This window comes from Oncorhynchus mykiss, chromosome 4 (genome assembly GCF_057628025.1).
Source record: "Oncorhynchus mykiss isolate SJ-2025 chromosome 4, ASM5762802v1, whole genome shotgun sequence".
NCBI lineage: Eukaryota > Metazoa > Chordata > Actinopteri > Salmoniformes > Salmonidae > Oncorhynchus > Oncorhynchus mykiss.
This window is the reverse complement of record NC_143025.1, coordinates 53,011,628-53,030,409: the sequence shown is the minus strand read 5'-3', so window position 1 is coordinate 53,030,409 and position 18,782 is coordinate 53,011,628. Positions and strand designations below refer to the sequence as shown.

Genomic DNA, 18,782 nt, shown 5'->3' with positions numbered 1-18,782 from the left:
AGTGTGCTTTGTTAAAAGATAATTTGTGTAATTTCTTTCCTTAATGCGTTTGAGCCAATCAGTTGTGTTGTGACAAGGTAGGAAATTATATAGAAAATAGCCCTATTTGGCAAGTCAGGCAAGTCAGTAGTGCTGCATCAGAAGACCTGGCCTCCACAATCATCCTGACCTCAACCCAATTGAGATGGTGTGGGATGAGTTGGACCATATAGTGAAGGAAAAGCAGCCAACAAGTGTTCAGCATATGTGGGAACTCCTTCAAGACTGTTGGAAAAGTATTCCAGGTGAAGCTGGTTGAGAGAATCCCAAGAGAATGCAAAGCTGTCATCAAGGCAAAGGGTGGCTACTTATATTCGTATGTGTTTAACACATGATTCAATATGTGTTATTTCATAGTTGATGTCTTCACTTTTAAAATACAATGTATAAAATAGTACAAATAAAGAAAAACCCTTGAATGAGTAGGTGCGTCCAAACTTTTGACTGGTACTGTATATGTAGGTAGGGGTAAAATGACATACAGTGCCTTGCAAAAGTATTCACCCCTCTTGGCGTTTTTCCTATTTTCTTGCATTACTACCTGTAATTTCAATTGATTTTTATTTGGATTTCATGTACTAGACATACACAAAATAGTACAAATTGATGAAGTGAAATGAAAAAAAAATAACTTGTTTCAAAACATTCAAAAAAAATGTAAAACGTAAAAGTGGTGGGTGCATATGAATTCATCCCCTTTGCTCTGAAGCCCCTAAATAAGATCTGGTGAAACCAATTACCTTCAGAAGTCACATAATTAATTAAATAGATTGCATACAGGTGGACTATAAGTGTCACATGGTCTGTCACATGATCTCAGTATATACAGTTGAAGTCGGAATTTTACATACACCTAGGTTGGAGTCATTAAAACTCATTTTTCAACCACTCCACAAAATTCTCGTTAACAAACTATAGTTTTGTCAAGTCGGTTAGGACATTTTCTCTGTGCATGACACAATACATTTTTCCAACAATTGTTAGCAGACATATTATTTCACTTATAATTCACTGTATCACAATTCCAGTGGGTCAGAAGTTGACTGTGCCTTTAAACAGCTTGGAAAATTCCAGAAAATTATTGCATGGCTTTAGAAGCTTCTGAAAGGCTAAATTACATAATTTGAGTCAATTGGAGGTGTAACTGTGGATATATTTCAAGGCCTACCTTCAAACTCAGTGCCTCTTTGCTTGACATCAAGGGAAAGTCAAAAGAAATCAGCCAAAAAACTTCTGACCCACTGGGAATGTGATGAAAGAAATAAAAGCTGAAATAAATAATTCTCTACTATTATTCTGACATTTCCCTTTTTTTTAAAATGAAGTGGTTATCCTACCTGACATAAGAAAGGGGCATTTTTACTAGGATAAAATGTCAGGAATTGTGTAAAACTGAGTTTAAATGTATTTGGCTAAGGTGTATGTACATTTCTGACTTCAACTATATACACCTGTTCTCAAAGGCCCCAGAGTCTGCAACACCACTAAGCAAGGGGCACCATGAAGACCAAGGAGCTCTCCAAACAGGTCAGGGAAAGTTGTGGAGTAGTACAGATCAGGGTTGGGATATATAAAAAAGATCACAAACTTTGAACATCCCACAGAGCACCATTCATTCCGTTATTAAAAAAATGAAAGAATATAGCACCACAACAAACCTGCCAAGAGAGGGCCACCCACCAAAACTCACGGACCAGGCAAGAAGGGCATTAATCAGAGAGGCAACAAAGAGACCAAAGATAACCCTGAAGGAGCTGCAAAGCTCCACAGCGGAGATTGGAGTATCTGTCCATAGGACCACTTTAAGCCGTAGACTCCACAGTGCTGGACTTTATGGAAGAGTGGCCAGAAAAAAAGCCATTGCTTAAAGAAAAAAATAAGCAAACCCGTTTGGTATTCGCCAAAAGTACTCTGGTCAGGTGAGACTCAAATTTAGCTTTTTGGCCATCAAGGACAACACTATGTCTGGCACAAACCCCAACACCTTTCATCACCCGAGAACACCATCCCCACAGTGAAGCGTGGTGGCAGCATCATGCTGTGGGGATGTTTTTCCATCGGCAGGGACTGGAAAACTGGTCAGAATTGAAGGAATGATGGATAGTGCTAAATACAGGGAAATGTTTGAGAGAAACCTGTTTCAGTCTTCCAAAGATTTGAGACTGGGACAGAGGTTCACCTTCCAGTAGGACAATGACCCTAAGCATACTTCTAAAGTAACACTTGAGTGGTATAAGAGGAAACATTTAAATGTCTTGGAATGGGCTAGTCAAAGCCCAGACCTCAATCCAATTGAGAATCTGTGGTATGACTTAAAGTTTGCTGTGCACCAGCGGAACCCATCCAACTTGAAGGAGCTGGAGCAGTTTTCATTGAAGAGTGGGCAAAAATCGCAGTGGCTAGATGTGCCAAGCTTATAGAGACATATCCCAAGAGACTTGCAGCTGTAATTGCTGCAAAAGGTGGCTCTACAAAGTAATATGTTGTATCTTCAAAGTGGTAGGCATGTTGTGTAAATCAAATGACTCAACCCCACAAAAAAATCTATTTTAATTCCAGGTTGTAAGGCAACAAAATAGGAAAAATGCAGAGGGGGTGAATACTTTCGCAATGCACTGTAATTAACAGAGAGTAGCAGCAGTGTAAAAAAAGGGGGGTTCAATTAAAATAGACCGGGTAGCCATCAGATCACGCTTCACCATTTGGGGGTCCGAAGGATACATCTGGGTTTGGCGGATGCCAGGAGAACGCTACCTGCCCCAATGCATCGTGCCAACTTTACAGTTTGGTGAAGGAGGAATAATGGTCTGGGGCTGTTTTTCATGGTTCAGGCTAGGTCCCTTAGTTCCAGTGAAGGGAAATCTTAACTCTTCAGCATACAATGACATTATACACAATTATGTGCTTCCAACTCTGTGGCAACAGTTTGGGGAAGGCCCTTACCTGTTTCAGCATGACAATGCCCCCGTGCACAAAGCGAGGTCCGTACAGAAATGGTTTGTGGAGATCAGTGTGGAAGAACTTGACTGGCCTGCACAGAGCCCTGACCTCAACCCCTTCAAAAACCTTTGGAATGAATTGGAATGCCGACTGCGAGTCAGGCCTAATCGCCAAACATCAGTGCCCGACCTCACTAATACCCGTGGCTGAATGAAAGCAAGTCCCCGCATCAACGTTCCAACATCTAGTGGAAAACTTTCCCAGAAGAGTGGAGGCTGTTATAGCAGCAAAGGGGGGACCAACTCCATATTAATGCCCATGATTTTAGAATTAGATTTTCAATGAGCATGTGGCTACATACTTTTGGTCATGTAGTGTATTTATGTGCACATCCAACACACTGAAAAGGATGCAGATGTAGACATTTGATTATACCATTACAACCCAGTCCATTGGAACAATTGCATTACATAATAGCTGGTCCATATCTTCTATGCCAAATGGCCCCTTTTGAAGTCCTAGACTTCCCCTGTGATTACATTTAGTTCCTGGTTCTTTCATTTGACCAGAAAATAATTCCCCCCCAAGCAACATCAAAGTATGGATACTTCAAAGTAGAATAAGGGACTGCCACTTTGACTCCTCAGATGGGTCTTTTGATCAGCTTCTGAAAACCCCAATACAATAAGAGAAAATGCACCAGATAAGAGGATTTGACTGCCATATGATTAATGTAGTCATCCTTACAGTTATCAGATAAGCACAGCATGGACTAATCCATTAATATGAAAATGAGGAGGGATTCAAAGTCAGTGTAATGGCAGGGGAACTGTTGCAGCACCACAGCTCTGTCAATTCATTTTTGAACGGGGCCTTAAAGTTTCAGAAGCTTAATGGTGTATGAAGGCATACACATACAAGCCAGGAGGATCAGCAGTAGTCCAAGTGATTACTTTTGGAGCTCTTGTAATCAACATCCAAGACAACAAATTGCATTAATGTGCTGAGACTCTGAATATTCATGCAGGGGTTATTAACCATTCATAATCTTCATCAAAACCAACCCTGTTTTTTATTATCCAAGCAATATTTGTGACATCAGAAAAAGAAGAATACAACCATAAAGAGTGATCATACTTACTGTCAAATAAGGAAAATCAATCGAACCCAAATCATGTTCTTGTTTAGGTATTACCATTAAATTAAAGGTGAGGCACCACAGGCTAAAATGACAGTTTTGAAATTCAGGAGAATTTTGGTCATTTTAATATTAGTACTTCCAAAGGGTACAATAAAACATGTCAGCTTGATGTATCTAGCACCAGTCAAAAGATTTTTCTTTATTTTTACTATTTTCTAGATTGTAGAATATTAGTGAAGACATCAAAACTATGAAAAAAAAAAAATGGAATCATGTCGTAAGCAAAAAAGTGTTAAACAAATCAAAATATATTTTATAATTTGAGATTCTCAAAGTAGCCACCCTTTGCCCTGATGACAGCTTTGCACACTCTTGGTATTCTCTCAACCAGTGTCATGAGGTAGTCAACTGGAATGCCTTTCAATTAACAAGTGTGCTTTGTTAAAAGATAATTTGTGTAATTTCTTTCCTTAATGCGTTTGAGCCAATCAGTTGTGTTGTGACAAGGTAGGAGATTATATAGAAAATAGCCCTATTTGGCAAGTCAGGCAAGTCAGTAGTGCTGCATCAGAAGACCTGGCCTCCACAATCATCCTGACCTCAACCCAATTGAGATGGTTTGGGATAAGTTGGACCGCAGAGTGAAAGAATAGCAACCAACAAGTGCTCAGCATATGTGGGAACTCCTTCAACACTGTTGGAAAAGCATTCCAGGTGAAGCTGGTTGAGCGAACGCCTTGATGACAGCTTTGCACACTCTTGGCAAAGGGGGCTACTTTTGAAGAATCTAAAATCTAAAATATATTTTGATTTGTTAAACACTTTCTTTGGTTAATACATGATTACATTTGTGTTATTTCATAGTGTTGATGTCTTCACGATTATTCTACAATGTAGAAATTAGTGAAAATAAAGAAAAAACATTAAATGAGCAGGTGTGTCCAAACTTGTGACTGGTACTGTATATTATTTGTATTTATTTAAACTTTATTTTGACAGGGAAGTCATCATAGGGACTAGAGTCTCTTTTACAGATGAGCCCTGCATACAGTGGGGCAAAAAGTATTTAGTCAGCCACCAATTGTGCAAGTTCTCCCACTTAAAAAGATGAGAGAGGCCTGTAATTTTCATCATAGGTACACTTCAACTATGAAAGACAAAATGAAGAAAAAATGCAGAAAATCACATTGTAAGATTTTTTATGTATTTATTTGCAAATTATGGTGGAAAATAAGTATTTGGTCAATAACAAAAGTTTATCTCAATACTTTGTTGTATACCCTTTGTTGGCAATGACAGAGGTCAAACGTTTTCTGTAAGTCTTCACAACGTTTTCACACACTGTTGCTGGTATTTTGGCCCATTCCTCCATGCAGATCTCCTCTAGAGCAGTGATGTTTTGGGGCTGTTGCTGGGCAACATGGACTTTCAACTCCCTCCAAAGATTTTCTATGGGGTTGAGATCTGGAGACTGGCTAGGCCACTCCAGGACCTTGAAATGCTTCTTACGAAGCAACTCCTTCGTTGCCAGGGCGGTGTGTTTGGGATCATTGTAATGCTGAAAGACCCAGCCACGTTTCATCTTCAATGCCCTTGCTGATGGTAGGCTTTGTTACTTTGGTCCCAGCTCTCTGCAGGTCATTCACTAGGTCCCCCCGTGTGGTTCTGGGATTTTGCTCACCGTTCTCACGGGGTGAGATCTTGCGTGGAGCCCCAGATCGAGGGAGATTATCAGTGGTCTTGTATGTCTTCCATTTCCTAATAATTGCTCCCACAGTTGATTTCTTCAAACCAAGCTGCTTACCTATTGCAGATTCAGTCTTCCCAGCCTGGTGCAGGTCTACAATTTTATTTCTGGTGTTTTGACAGCTCTTTGGTCTTGGCTATAGTGGAGTTTGGAGTGTGACTGTTTGAGGTTGTGGACAGGTGTCTTTTATACTGATAACAAGTTAAAACAGGTGCCATTAATACAGGTAACGAGTGGAGGACAGAAGAGCCTCTTAAAGAAGAAGTTACAGGTCTGTGAGAGCCAGAAATCTAGCTTGTTTGTAGGTGACAAAATACTTATTTTCCACCATAATTTGCAAATAAATTCATAAAAAATCCTACAATGTGATTTTCTGGATTTTTGTCTCATTTTGTCTGTCATAGTTGAAGTGTAACTATGATGAGAATTACAGGCCTCTCTCAACTTTTTAAGCGGGAGAACTTGCACAATTGGGGGCTGACTAAATACTTTTTTGCTTTACAATATAACCACTCTTATATGATTTGTTGAGGCCCCGACACAAATAATACAAAAATATTTTATAGCAAAGATACAACTCCTTAGTCTACATGACAAACAACAGATGTGGTGTGGAATGTGTCATGAGGTTAGGATTTGTATGAAATAAATGAATAATTCACAGCAGACAGTATCTGCTCTAAAGACTATTCTCTTTGTGTGGAAACCAGGGTCTGGCCCCCAAAACAAGGTTCCTCTCATAATTCTACATACCCGAGCAATCTCCACCCTATCTCCTGGCACACAAACACCAACTCATGCTATGGAATGCGGTCTTTTAGGTTTATCACCAAAGGCATCGCAAATCCACTGTCAGCATTAAGCCCCAGAGGCCCAACTCAGAAGACCCCGCACAGATGAGTGTTCTAAGAACCATATTCTATTCCACAAAACAACCATTTGATGCAATAACAGTATTATAACATAATCTTGTAATTTTGCTCTCACTTACGTCAAGGGGTATGAATACTTTTTCAAGGCACTGTATATAATTTAAAAGCCCATTTCATAGAGAAATTTACAAAATGGACTCTATGTAGTAACTTACTTTAAAGAGGTCGTGATTGAGTCTAAATAGGTGTTTGGTAATTGGTAGGCTAAATTAATTGTACCTTTCCTTAACTGCTATTTCCTGAAAGTAAGACTCTTCCCAAATGCTAACAAATTTTTCTCAGCTTCAGAAGCATCTGTATTCACCACATTGTGTGTGGTTATCCTTACATATATGCTCCATACTTGTATAGAGGGAATTGTTGATATGTTCTCAAATTTTCATTCCACATAACATTTTCTTTGGAAATATGTGCAAAAAATGCAGTTTACGTACATGTCTTAAGTATTTTACAGATTGAAATATGAACGAAGTATATATCCACAATCTAGTCAATGCAAGTTCGGTCCTGGAGTGTCTCAACAGAGTGAAACCAAAATAGTTAGGCTGACATCATCAGGTTTCCAGAAAAATAGATTTGGGGTATATGCAAATATGTTCATATTTAATGAGTGTTGCCTCATTTGCATATTTTAACACAATATTTCAGAGAAGTTGTAGCTAATACAAAAACATATTATATTGCTGTCTATATTCAACTAGTAAAGTTAATTGTGATATGATTAAGGGGGGGACATTTGTCTATTAGTGTCACGTATTCTTTTTTTTCTTTATATATTTTGGTTAGGTCAGGGTGTGACGTGGGTGGTATGTGTGTTTTTGTCTCATCTAGGGTGTTTGTACTGTCTAGGGGTTTTGTAGATTTATGGGGTTGTTTCCATCTAGGTGTTTATGTAGGTCTATGGTTGCCTAGATTGGATCTCAATTAGAGGCAGGTGTTTATCATTGTCTCTGATTGGGAACCATATTTAGGCAGCCATCTTCTTTGGTATTTCGTGGGTTATTGTCTATGTTATATGTTAGCACATTGTTTATATAGCGGTCACCTTAATCGTTTTGTTGTTTTTGTTTAAGTGTTCTTCATTCAATAAAGAAGAATGGATTCACACCACGCTGCGCTTTGGTCCCCTCCATACGACGATTGTGACAATTAGGGTGTGGTGCCTCGCCTTAAATTACTTTCAACAAACCATAAACAACAGTGCACAAAGCCATTCCTGTCCATTAGTGTCAGGTATGTGAGAGTGTTTCCTGTAAAGTGAACTCACCTAATGGGGTTATGTGTCTCCAGGAGATGGTGGGATCTGGTTTCCCACTGGCTGTGCAGATGAGTGACACGTTGCTGCCCTCGTTTACCGTGATGTCGGAGGAAATGTCATAGATCTTGGGGGGAACTGCAAAGCAAAAGAAACATAAAAGAAACGAGATTACCATTTTGAATCTTTGACCCACAGTGCACCCTCCTCACTTCTTTGCGATGGAACAGTCATCAAAAAAGTGTAAAAAATAACGTTGCAACTGATATACACAGGGTTGGGGGAGTAACGGTTTACGTGGAATCCGTTACGTTACCAGCAAAAATATTGAAATCAGATTACAGATACTTTTGAAAAACTAGATGACAATTTAGAGGATTACTCTTAAAATCAGAAAAGATGTTTGCGAAAAAAAAACGCTCTGTTTTCTCAATGACATTCAAATCAGCATTGAAAAAAGGTGCAAGGTTAAGTTGTGTTTGAAGGATCGCGGGAAAGAGCAGGAATAGGCTTTTGTAGGCTACAGTCCAAGCTATGTCATTTAATGGTGTGACTGCTGTCAGCATCCAAACATTATCCAATTGGAATAAACGCTTGGAGGTAAGGATGAAAAGCAGTGGTGTAGTCTACGGCGGTACGAATATCACTTATCATTGATATCTACATAGCAGCAGTGTGATTCAAATGAATGCACTATCTCATTTAGCTATTTGCGCCTCATGGATTGTGGTTGTTGTGTATGGCTTTTCACAAATCTAAATGTGTATTTGAACCCAATAATAGTTCAATTTAAGAAGTTTAAGCTGTGTATCAATCATGTTTTTGAAACCAGTGAGAAGCCAGTGGACACCAACTCATTCCAGGGTTTGAAATAACACTGTATAGCCTCAAAATGGTTAAAACAATATGTTGATATCATGGATGGTCAGTCCTTGCATCCATTCCTCTGTCTATTCATCTGAGAGTGGTTACATTTCTCCAGGCCCGTCCCTCAGCTTTTTACCAAACCAGAGGCGGGGCACCATTTTGTTATTGTTTCATCTGTGAATTTGCCCATTAAACAGCTGCATATTATCAAGATCATCACCAACAAAAAGGTAAACAATAGGCCTATAGCAAATGCAACACATGGCATTTATTTTTCACATGTATATAGCATTTTTCAGTAGTGCTCAAAGCATGCCATTCCATGAGTGCAGCATTTATTTTTACATTTGAATCAATGATCCCAATTAGTCTTCCATGACAACAAAATCATAATCAACATAGTAGGGCTGGCTAATAAGTCCTTAGTTTTGGGGTTATGCTCAGGTGAAATATTCTGATAATTCTGATAGACTTTTTGTAATGTAAAGATATAATTTAATCGTATTATTATATGTAGTAGAAAGCGATGGGTTAGAAGAAACCTACATAACCAACCCATAAAGTAAAATTTAATATCCATATATGGCCAGCTATATAAACTTCAACATTGATTTATCCTGCAAAAGATGTCATTCAATTGGTAACATACATTTGTCTTCTTCTAATGACTCTTAAGGAGAAAGTACTCTAAAATAAACTGAATGTAATCAGATGACATTACTGATTTTGGGTAATCCAAAAAGTTACTGATTACAATTTTGGACAGATAACTATTAACTGTAACAGATTACATTCAGAAAGTAACCTACCCAACCCTGGATATACAGTAATACTTTGATGAACTGTATTCAGGTGTCTATTGCACTATACTGTAATGTATGTGGCAATGTGATATAATTGTAGACGAATCACAGTTATTGAGTTCACTTTGCTCACATTCATAGAATCAATTTGAAAAAGTTACTGGGCAAAGTCTGAAGTTGTCCTCTGGTGATAATAGGTCATCAACAGAAGTGACATCACCTCCCATCATCATGGCTAAGTTTATGGGCATTGGAATTATTTGAGAGCTTTTTCAAATACACTTTAATATTTAATTTAACCTGTGAGATATGTATCGCTTAGAAAGCTTTTCCACACTCCCAGTGTTTGATGTCAGTCATCTAAGGTTTCCCAAAATTGTTCTAACCCATTATCTGTCTATTCTACTTAATGTTGGTTGAAAAAAAATCCCCTTCCTCGTAAGACCCAACTCCAACCCTGAGTCAAATCAGTAGTGCCAGCTGGACATCACTAGTGACAGAACACAGGCCATCGTGATAGATGGGGTTCAGTCTGAATTTCTTAAAGGTGTACCACATGGGTCGATATTGGGACCTGTTCTCTACACTATTTATATAAACATTGGTCAATCTGTTAAAAACTATAAACGTAATCTACACTAAATGACCAAAAAAATGTGGACACCTGCTTGTCGAACATCTCATTCCAAAATCATGGGCACAAAGTCGGAAGCACAGAATCGTCTAGAATGTCATTGTATGCTGTAGTGTTAAGATTTCCCTTCAATGGAACTAAGCGGCCTAGCCTGAACCATAACTTTACAGTTGACACTATGCATTCGGGCAGGAACTTCCTTCTGGCATCCGCCAAACCCAGATCAGTCTGTCGGACGGTGAAGCATGGTGATCTTAGGCTTGTGTGTGGCTACTCGGCCATGAAAATCCATTTCATGATGTTTCTGACTAACAGTTCTTGTGCTGATGTTACTTCCGGTGGCAGTTTGGAACTGGGTAGTGAGGACAGATGATTTTTACACACTATGCGCTTCAGGACTCGACAGTCCCGTTCTGTGATCTTCTGTGGCCGTAGTTGCTCCTAGACCATTCTACTTCACAAAAACAACCCTTACAGTTGACCGGGGAAGCTCTAGCAGGGCGAACTGACTTGTTGGAAAGATGGCATCCTATGACAGTGCCACTATCAAAGTCACTGAGCTCTTCAGTAAGGCCATTCTACTGCCAATGTTTGTCTATGAATATTGAATGGCTGTGTGCTCGATTTTATACACCTGTCAGCAAAGTGTGTGGCTGAAATAGCCGAATCCACTAATTTGTATATATAGTGTATATGGGGATGATACCGTTACGTATGCCCTAACTGTTGATCTGGCTGTGTCAAAACTACAGTCAGATTTTATAGCTATTTAGCAGTCTTATGGCATGGGGGTAGGTGTCTGAGAGCCTGTTGGTCCAAGAGCTGATGCTCCGGTATCATTTGCCTTGGTCTTACTGATGTTGAGGGAGAGGTTGTTGTACTGGCATCATACTGCTAAGTCTCTGACCTCCTCCCTGTAGGCCGACTCGTCACCTACGACCATTGTATCGTCAGCAAACTTGATGATGTTGGAGTCGTGCTCAGAGTACAGGAGGGGACAAGGAGTACAGGAGGGAACTAAGCACAAACCCCTTTAAACAAGGTCGCAGGGCCAGATTACAAGGACACATACACAGAGCACGCGCTGCCCAGCTGGCAAGTGTCTTCACTGACATTTTCAACCTCTCCCTGACCCCGTCTGCAATACCTACATGTTTCAAACAGACCACCATAGTCCCTATGCTAAAGAACGCCAAGGTAACATGTATAAATGATCACTCCGATCTGTAACCATGAAATGCTTTGGCTCACATCATCCCACACACACTGGATCCACCATAATTTGCTTACTGCCCCAACAGGACCATAGATAACGCATCTCTATTGCATTAAACACACTGCCCTTTCCCACTTGGACAAAAGCAACACCTACACTACGTAAGAATGATGTTCATTGACTACAGCTCAGCCTTCGACACCATAGTCCCTTCCAAGCTCATCACGAAGGTCAGGGCCCTGGGAGTGAGCACATCACTCTTTTCAGTCTGCTGAGTGGGAAAAGGTGTTGTTGTTCCCTCTTCACAACTTTCTTGGTGTGTTTGGACCATGATAGTTTCTTGGTGATGTGGACACCAATGAACTTGAAACTGTCTACCAGCTCCACTTCAGTCTCGTCAATGTTAATGGAGGCCTGTTCGGCCTTCCTTTTCCTACAGTCCATGATCAGCTCCTTTGTCTTGCTCACAATGAGAGAGAGGTTGTTTTCCTGGCACCACACTGCCAGGTCTCTGACCTCCTCCCTATAGGCTGTCTCATCGTTGTCGGTGATCAGGCCTACCACTGTTGTGTTGTCAGCAAACGTAATGATAGTATTGGAGTCGTGCTTAGCCTCACAGTTGTGGATGAACAAGGAGTACATGAGAGGACTAAGCACGCACCCGAGAGGCCCCAGTGTTGAGGATCAGCATGGAAGATGTATTGTTGCCTACCCTTACCACCTGGGGGCGGCCCGTCAGGAAGTCCAGGATCCAGTTGGAGAGGGACGTGTTTAGTCCCAGGGTCCTTAGCTAAGTGATGAGCTTGTGGGCACTATGATGTTGAAAGCTGAGCTGTTGTCAATTAACAGCATTCTCACATAGGTGTTCCTTTTGTCCAGGTGGGAAAGGGCAGTGTGGAGTGCGATTGAGATTGTGGCATCTGTGGATCTGTTGGGGCGGTATGTGAATTGGAGTGGGTTTAGTGTTTCTGGCATGATGGTGTTGATGTGAGCCATGGCCAGCCTTTCAACGCACTTCATGGCTACCATGAGTGCTACGGTAATGATTTAGGCAGGTTACCTTTTCTATCTTGGGCACAAAGACTATGGTGGTATGTTTGAAATATGTAGGCATTATAGACTTGGCCAGGGAGAGGTAGAACATGTCAGTGAAGACACTTGCCAGTTGGTTCGCACATGCTTTGAGTACACGTTCTGGTAATTTTGACCTGTTTGAAGGTCTTGCTCACATCGGCTACGGAGAGCGTGATTACACAGTCCTCTGGAAAGGCTGTTGCTCTCATGCATGCTTCAGTTTTTCTTGCCTCAAAGTGAGTATTAGAGTCATTTAGCTTGTCTGGTAGACTCACGTCACTGGACAGCTCGCTGCCGGGATTCCCTTTGTAGTCCATAATAGTTTTCAAGCCCTGCCACATTCAAAGAGTGCCAGACCCGGCATAGTAGGATTCAATGTGTGTGTCTCCTGACCCCTCCTGTCTCAGCCTCCAGTATTTATGCTGCAGTAGTTTATGTGTCGGGGGGCTAGGGTCAGTTTGTTATATCTGGAGTACTTCTCCTGTCCTATTCGGTGTCCTGTGTGAATCTAAGTGTGCGTTCTCTAATTCTCTCCTTCAATCTTTCTTTCTCTCTCTCGGAGGACCTGAGCCCTAGGACCATGCCCCAGGACTGCCTGACATGATGACTCCTTGCTGTCCCCAGTCCACCTGGCCGTGCTGCTGCTCCAGTTTCAACTGTTCTGCCTTATTATTATTCGACCATTTTGGTCATTTATGAACATTTGAACATCCTGGCCATGTTCTGTTATAATCTCCACCCGGCACAGCCAGAAGAGGACTGGCCACCCCACATAGCCTGGTTCCTCTCTAGGTTTCTTCCTAGGTTTAGGCCTTTCTAGGGAGTTTTTCCTAGCCACCGCGCTTCTACACCTGCATTCCTTGCTGTTTGGGGTTTTAGGCTGGGTTTCTGTACAGCACTTTGAGATATCAGCTGATGTACGAAGGGCTATATAAATACATTTGATTTGATTTGAATCTTAGTCCTGTATGGCCATAATGACCATTGTTATGTTTGGAGGAAAAAGGGGCAGGATTGCAAGCCAAAGAACACCATGCTAACCGTGAAGCACGGGGGGTGGCAGCATCATGTTGTGGGGGTGCTTTGCTGCAGGAGGGACTAGTGCACTTCACAAAATAGATGGCATCATGAGGGAGAAAAATTATGTGGATATATTGAAGCAACATTTCAAGATATCACTCAGGAAGTTAAAGCTTGGTCGCAAATGGGCCTTCCAAATGACAATGACCCCAAGCATACTTCCAAAGTTGTGGCAAAATGGCTTAAGGACTACAAAGTCAAGCTATTGGAGTGGCCATCACAAAGCCCTGACCTGCATGCAATAAAACATTTGTGGGCAGAACTGAAAAAGCCTGGTTCAGTTACACCAGCTCTGTCAGGAGGAATGGGCCAAAATTCACCCAACTTAATGTGGGAAGCTTGTGGAAGGCTACCCTAAACATTTGACCTCAAGTTAAACAATTTCATGACAATGCTACCAAATAGAAATTGAGCATATGTACATTTCTGACCCACTGGGAATGTGATGAAAGAAATAAAAACTGAAATAAGTCATTGTCTCTATTATTATTCTGACATTTCACATTCTTGAACTAAAGTGGTGATCCTAACTGACCTAAGACAGGGAATTTTTACGAGAAAAACTGAGTTTAAATGTACCCCTGTGTTTAAATCCCCCGTGATACTACAAAAAACACTGGTACATCTAGAGTAACCGTTTAAAAATACAATTCAGGATACTGTTGGAATCAGCTAAACTTTGATCATTGAGGTAGTAAATGAATGATAGGAAATGAAAGAGACTGGGTGTTTTGTTAGAAGTGAATGGTTTTCTGAAGAAGACAGAATGCTTTGGAATGTGTTTGATGGAGGAGAGAAGAGTGATGTGTTGATATAGGGAAGACAGATGGACATCTGTGGATTAGGTGAGGGGTGAGGTCAGTTCCCCTTAAGGGAGTAATCAGGGTTGGTATCTGGTTATTTCCTGTGGAACCATAAACTGTAAGGAGGAGTGTCTTAAGTAGGATACATATCAATTGTGATGTCTGATTTCAGCTCTACAGATCCTTTGGGAAAGATTAAACTTAGTTAAAGCTTATCTAGTGTTATTTACTCTGAGAAATAAGAACCTAACAATACTGATTAAGTGCCACATAAAAAACAATTACTAATATCATATATAGCTCTGATACGTATTTTTTTTAACCTTTATTAAAAAAAATTGTTATTCGAGCCCTGAATGCTGATTGTCTGAAAGCCGTGGTATATCAGGGTACCACGGGTATGATACTTTTTACTGTTACAATTACATTGGTAACCAGGTTATAATAAAAATAAATCACCTTGGGGTCTGTGGTATATGGCCAGTATACCACGGCAAAGGGCTGTATCCAGTCACTCCGTGTTGCGTCGTTGGAACTCTAAAAAAGTTTATCTTTCCTTCCTCACATCCTTGGAATAATCACTGATCTGGCATTACTGTATTGACAAAAATGGTGTACTGAAACCTATACCAACTGTGTTAGATCGGTGACTACTACAAGGAATGGAGGAAGGCAGTTTACATGCCACTCCGTCTGTTGTTCAGTGGAATTCGAGTTTTGGAAATGGCTTTCTGATCAACAGACTTGGATCCAAATGGGAATAAAGTAGCACACATTTTGTTTTACGACAGTCTTTCTGAGGCTCTGCTGTATCAATTATTGCTTGTCTGATTCATGTTTACTTGATGTTGCTCCCACTGTTGACACATCTCCTTAACGTCGGATAGCACAAATGGAAAATGTTGAGTTTGTCTGCTGATCCTATCTCAACCTTGGCAGGAACCAAGACCCTCTCGCAGACGTGGCAAAGGGTTCCCAACTGTTTCAACAGAGGTGTCGGGAGAGAGTTTGTTGTGGAATCAGTGTCACAGGTGTGACTATTTTGCATGTTTAACAATAAAACATTCCTATTGAATGATTAACGTAACTTGCAATTTTCATATTGTGTATTTACACCCCCTTGTATTTGTGTCCCACGCGGCCGACCACAGGAAGTGATACAGTCAAGAGGCATGGTGGATCATTGTTGCAACAGAGCTTATGACTAAAATGTTTGACGAGAGCACATGGCAAATTAATTTTGTGATGTAAGTCTGAGGAAAGATGGACAACTGCCTACTGGCCTGCATCGCTGTGTCCCATTGTTTTTTGGTTTGGTTTATATGATTGTCAGATTTGAATTAGCATTGTCTTTAAGTTAAAAGTAAAGAGAAAATGGAATATGGAAATGAAGCATTCTAACTGAATTGTGAAAACAAATTGAGAATGCATTGAAACTTGATTACTGAAATGGTGACGATTGAAAACAACGCCTTATAAAAAATGTATGTTGAAAACTGTCCGTATTGTTGTCTGCCTCTGCTTCACTCTGCCTGCTCAACCCAGACCTAACCTGTCACTTTTCCACCTTGTGACACCAATCAAAACAATGACATCGCAGACATATTTGATCTGAACCTTGGATGGTGACCAAATTGATCATGTCCCTACTTACAAATATCCGGGCATTTGGATAGATGAAAAGCAGTATTTCAAAAAACATATGAGTTAAAACCTCTTCAGTCTACCCCCTCCTTTTTCGAACATTCTGTTAAAAATCGCGCAACATTTCAGCGTCCTGCTACTCATGCCAGGAATATAGTATATGCATATGATTAGTATGTGTGGATAGAAAACACTCTGAAGTTTCTAAAACTGGTTAAATCACGGCTGTGACTATAACAGAGCGTGTGTTTCATCGAAAAGCGCAAGAAAAACTGGTCACTGAAAGCTGAAAATAATATTCATGTGCCACTTGCATGTATTGTTTAAAGGACACCAAATTAAATAGGACTAAGTATGCAATTCCTACAGCTTTCACACGATGTCGCCATTGTCGTCATCTTCCTGAGAATTATTTATTGGTAAAACAAAGGAAAGGGATTCCATTTCTTCTGGTCTCCGACAGGATGTTTTGGAGGAGAGATTTCCGACCATGATTTCAAGACGTGGAGCTATTGAATACACATCGCCCCGTGATCATTTTGATAGATTATAAACGTTTACTAATATCTAAAGTTGGATTACAAAAGTATTTCGAAGTGTTTTGTGAAAGTTTATCGTCAACTTTTTTAATTTAAAAAAATGACGCAGCGTTTTGAAACAATTTATTTTTCTGAATTACAGTTTCCATAGATGGCTATTTTGGGTATATATGGACCGATTTAATCGAAAAAAAGACCCAATAGTGATGTTTATGGGGCATATAGGAGTGCCAAGAAAGAAGCTCGTCAAAGGTAATGAATGTTTTATATTTTATTTCTGCTATTTGTGTAGCGCCGGCTACGCTAATTCTTTTGTTTACGTCGCCTTCAGGCATTTTGGGGTGTTGCATGCTATCAGATAATAGCTTCTCATGCTTTCGCTGAAAAGCATTTTAAAAATCTGACTTGTTGGATAGATTCACAACGAGTGTAGCTTTAATTCAATACCCTGTATGTGTGTTTTAATGAACGTTTGAGTTTTAACGAGTACATTTAGCATTTAGCGTAGCGCATTTGCATTTCCAGGTGCCTACTTGAGACGTCTGCGTCTCAAGTAGGATCAACAGGTTAACCAAAAAGCTGAGGATAAAAATTGCCTTCTATAAAAAAAAACGAAATAGTAGAAAGCAGATCATTCAGTCGACATTCCTTCCAGTCTTGGACGATGTCGACATCATCTATATGATGATGCCACTTCATTAAAGACATGCTCCGGTACTTTGGCGACTAAGAGAGTATTTTTTAAACTTCTCACTTTGGCCTGGATGTGTCAATGTGCAGAATTAGTCTAACCTCAATTAGCCTCGAAATCCCTAGTCTGAAAGTGTCTGTTTTCTTGAAGCTGTGCTGCGCCATTTTCCCTACATGGGCCAGCTCCCTAGAAATTAGCGTTCTAGTCAATGAGCTTCAGCCCTCTGCATTTGAGTGACAGCTAGCAAGACGCCTGCCCAGCATTCTCCAATGAAGTTGCAAGGTATGCCCAACGGCTGAGCGAGTGAGTGAGTGCGAGCGAGAGATCGTACGTTTGGCTCATGAGTGCTACTTTCAGAACGTGAGTGCTACTTTCAGAACTACTGGCTAAAAAGTATCCAAAGTACCGGAGAATTCAACAAAAGTCATTAGATGCAGTTTACCATAGTGTACTTAATTTTTATCACAGGTGAACGTTTTTGCCCTCATCACTGCTTTTTCTATTAGAAAGTAGTATGGCCCCTTGCTCCTCTCCTCCCCTACGGGTGCTGGATCGCGCCTCTGCTTGCTCAGCATTTTGTGGCCACGGCCTGTCGTTCCTCCCTCCTTCCCTTCCCTCACTTCCTGCTGAATGCGGAACGAGGAAGAGCTCAGTTTTGTTTGTTTGGAAAGTTTGTTGTTCGAAAGTGTACTGGAAAGGTCTTTGGTAGCTAGCTAGCTTCTTAGTTTGGATCTCGCGACACAGTTGGCATCAGTTGCTGGGACTGCTTGTCTTTTCCCAGTCATCCTGAAAACCAATGACAGGTCTGAAGAGCTATTTGGTGTCGCAGCTAGCCTAGCTGCATATCAAGCTAGTGGGGTTTTCTTGAACGCAGCCTGCAGCATGGTTAGCCATTGTGGCTTGGACTGCAAATTGTCCCGGGTTTGTGGCTGTCTAGATCCCTGCAGTTTATTGTTTTCAATCTTCCCCCTGACGTGCCCTGTCTGGAACTGTGAGGACTAACCGCGTAACCTACGTTGTTAGCTACCATGACAAAGACCAATGCCGGCAGGAGTACCGTTGAGGACAGTGGTGTCTCTCTATCACACATGAAGGATCTTTTAACTTCTTCGATATAGGGGGCGCTCTTTTAATTTTTGGATGAAAAACGTTCCCGTTTTAAACAAGATATTTTGTCACGAAAAGATGCTCGACTATGCATATAATTGACAGCTTTGGAAAGAAAACACTCTGACGTTTCCAAAACTGCAAAGATATTGTCTATTAGTGCCACAGAACTGATGTTACAGTTGAAACCCAGATAAAAATCCAATCATGAAGTGTCGCATTTTTTGAAACCGTCTCATTCCAATGACTCCTTATATGGCTGTGAAGGAG

The 18,782-nt window shown here is 40.7% G+C and overlaps 1 protein-coding gene across 2 annotated transcripts in view; it reads right to left on the bottom strand.

Annotated features, from left to right (window-relative positions):
* The window catches only part of negr1 (neuronal growth regulator 1), a 404,374-nt gene that overhangs the window by 194,164 nt on the left and 191,428 nt on the right, over positions 1-18,782 (bottom strand). For both annotated transcript variants that reach the window (XM_021599923.3, XM_021599922.3), the window contains exon 3: positions 8,067-8,192. In XM_021599923.3, coding sequence (XP_021455598.3) covers positions 8,067-8,192 — 126 coding nt within the window. The remainder of the gene's footprint in view (positions 1-8,066; positions 8,193-18,782) is intronic.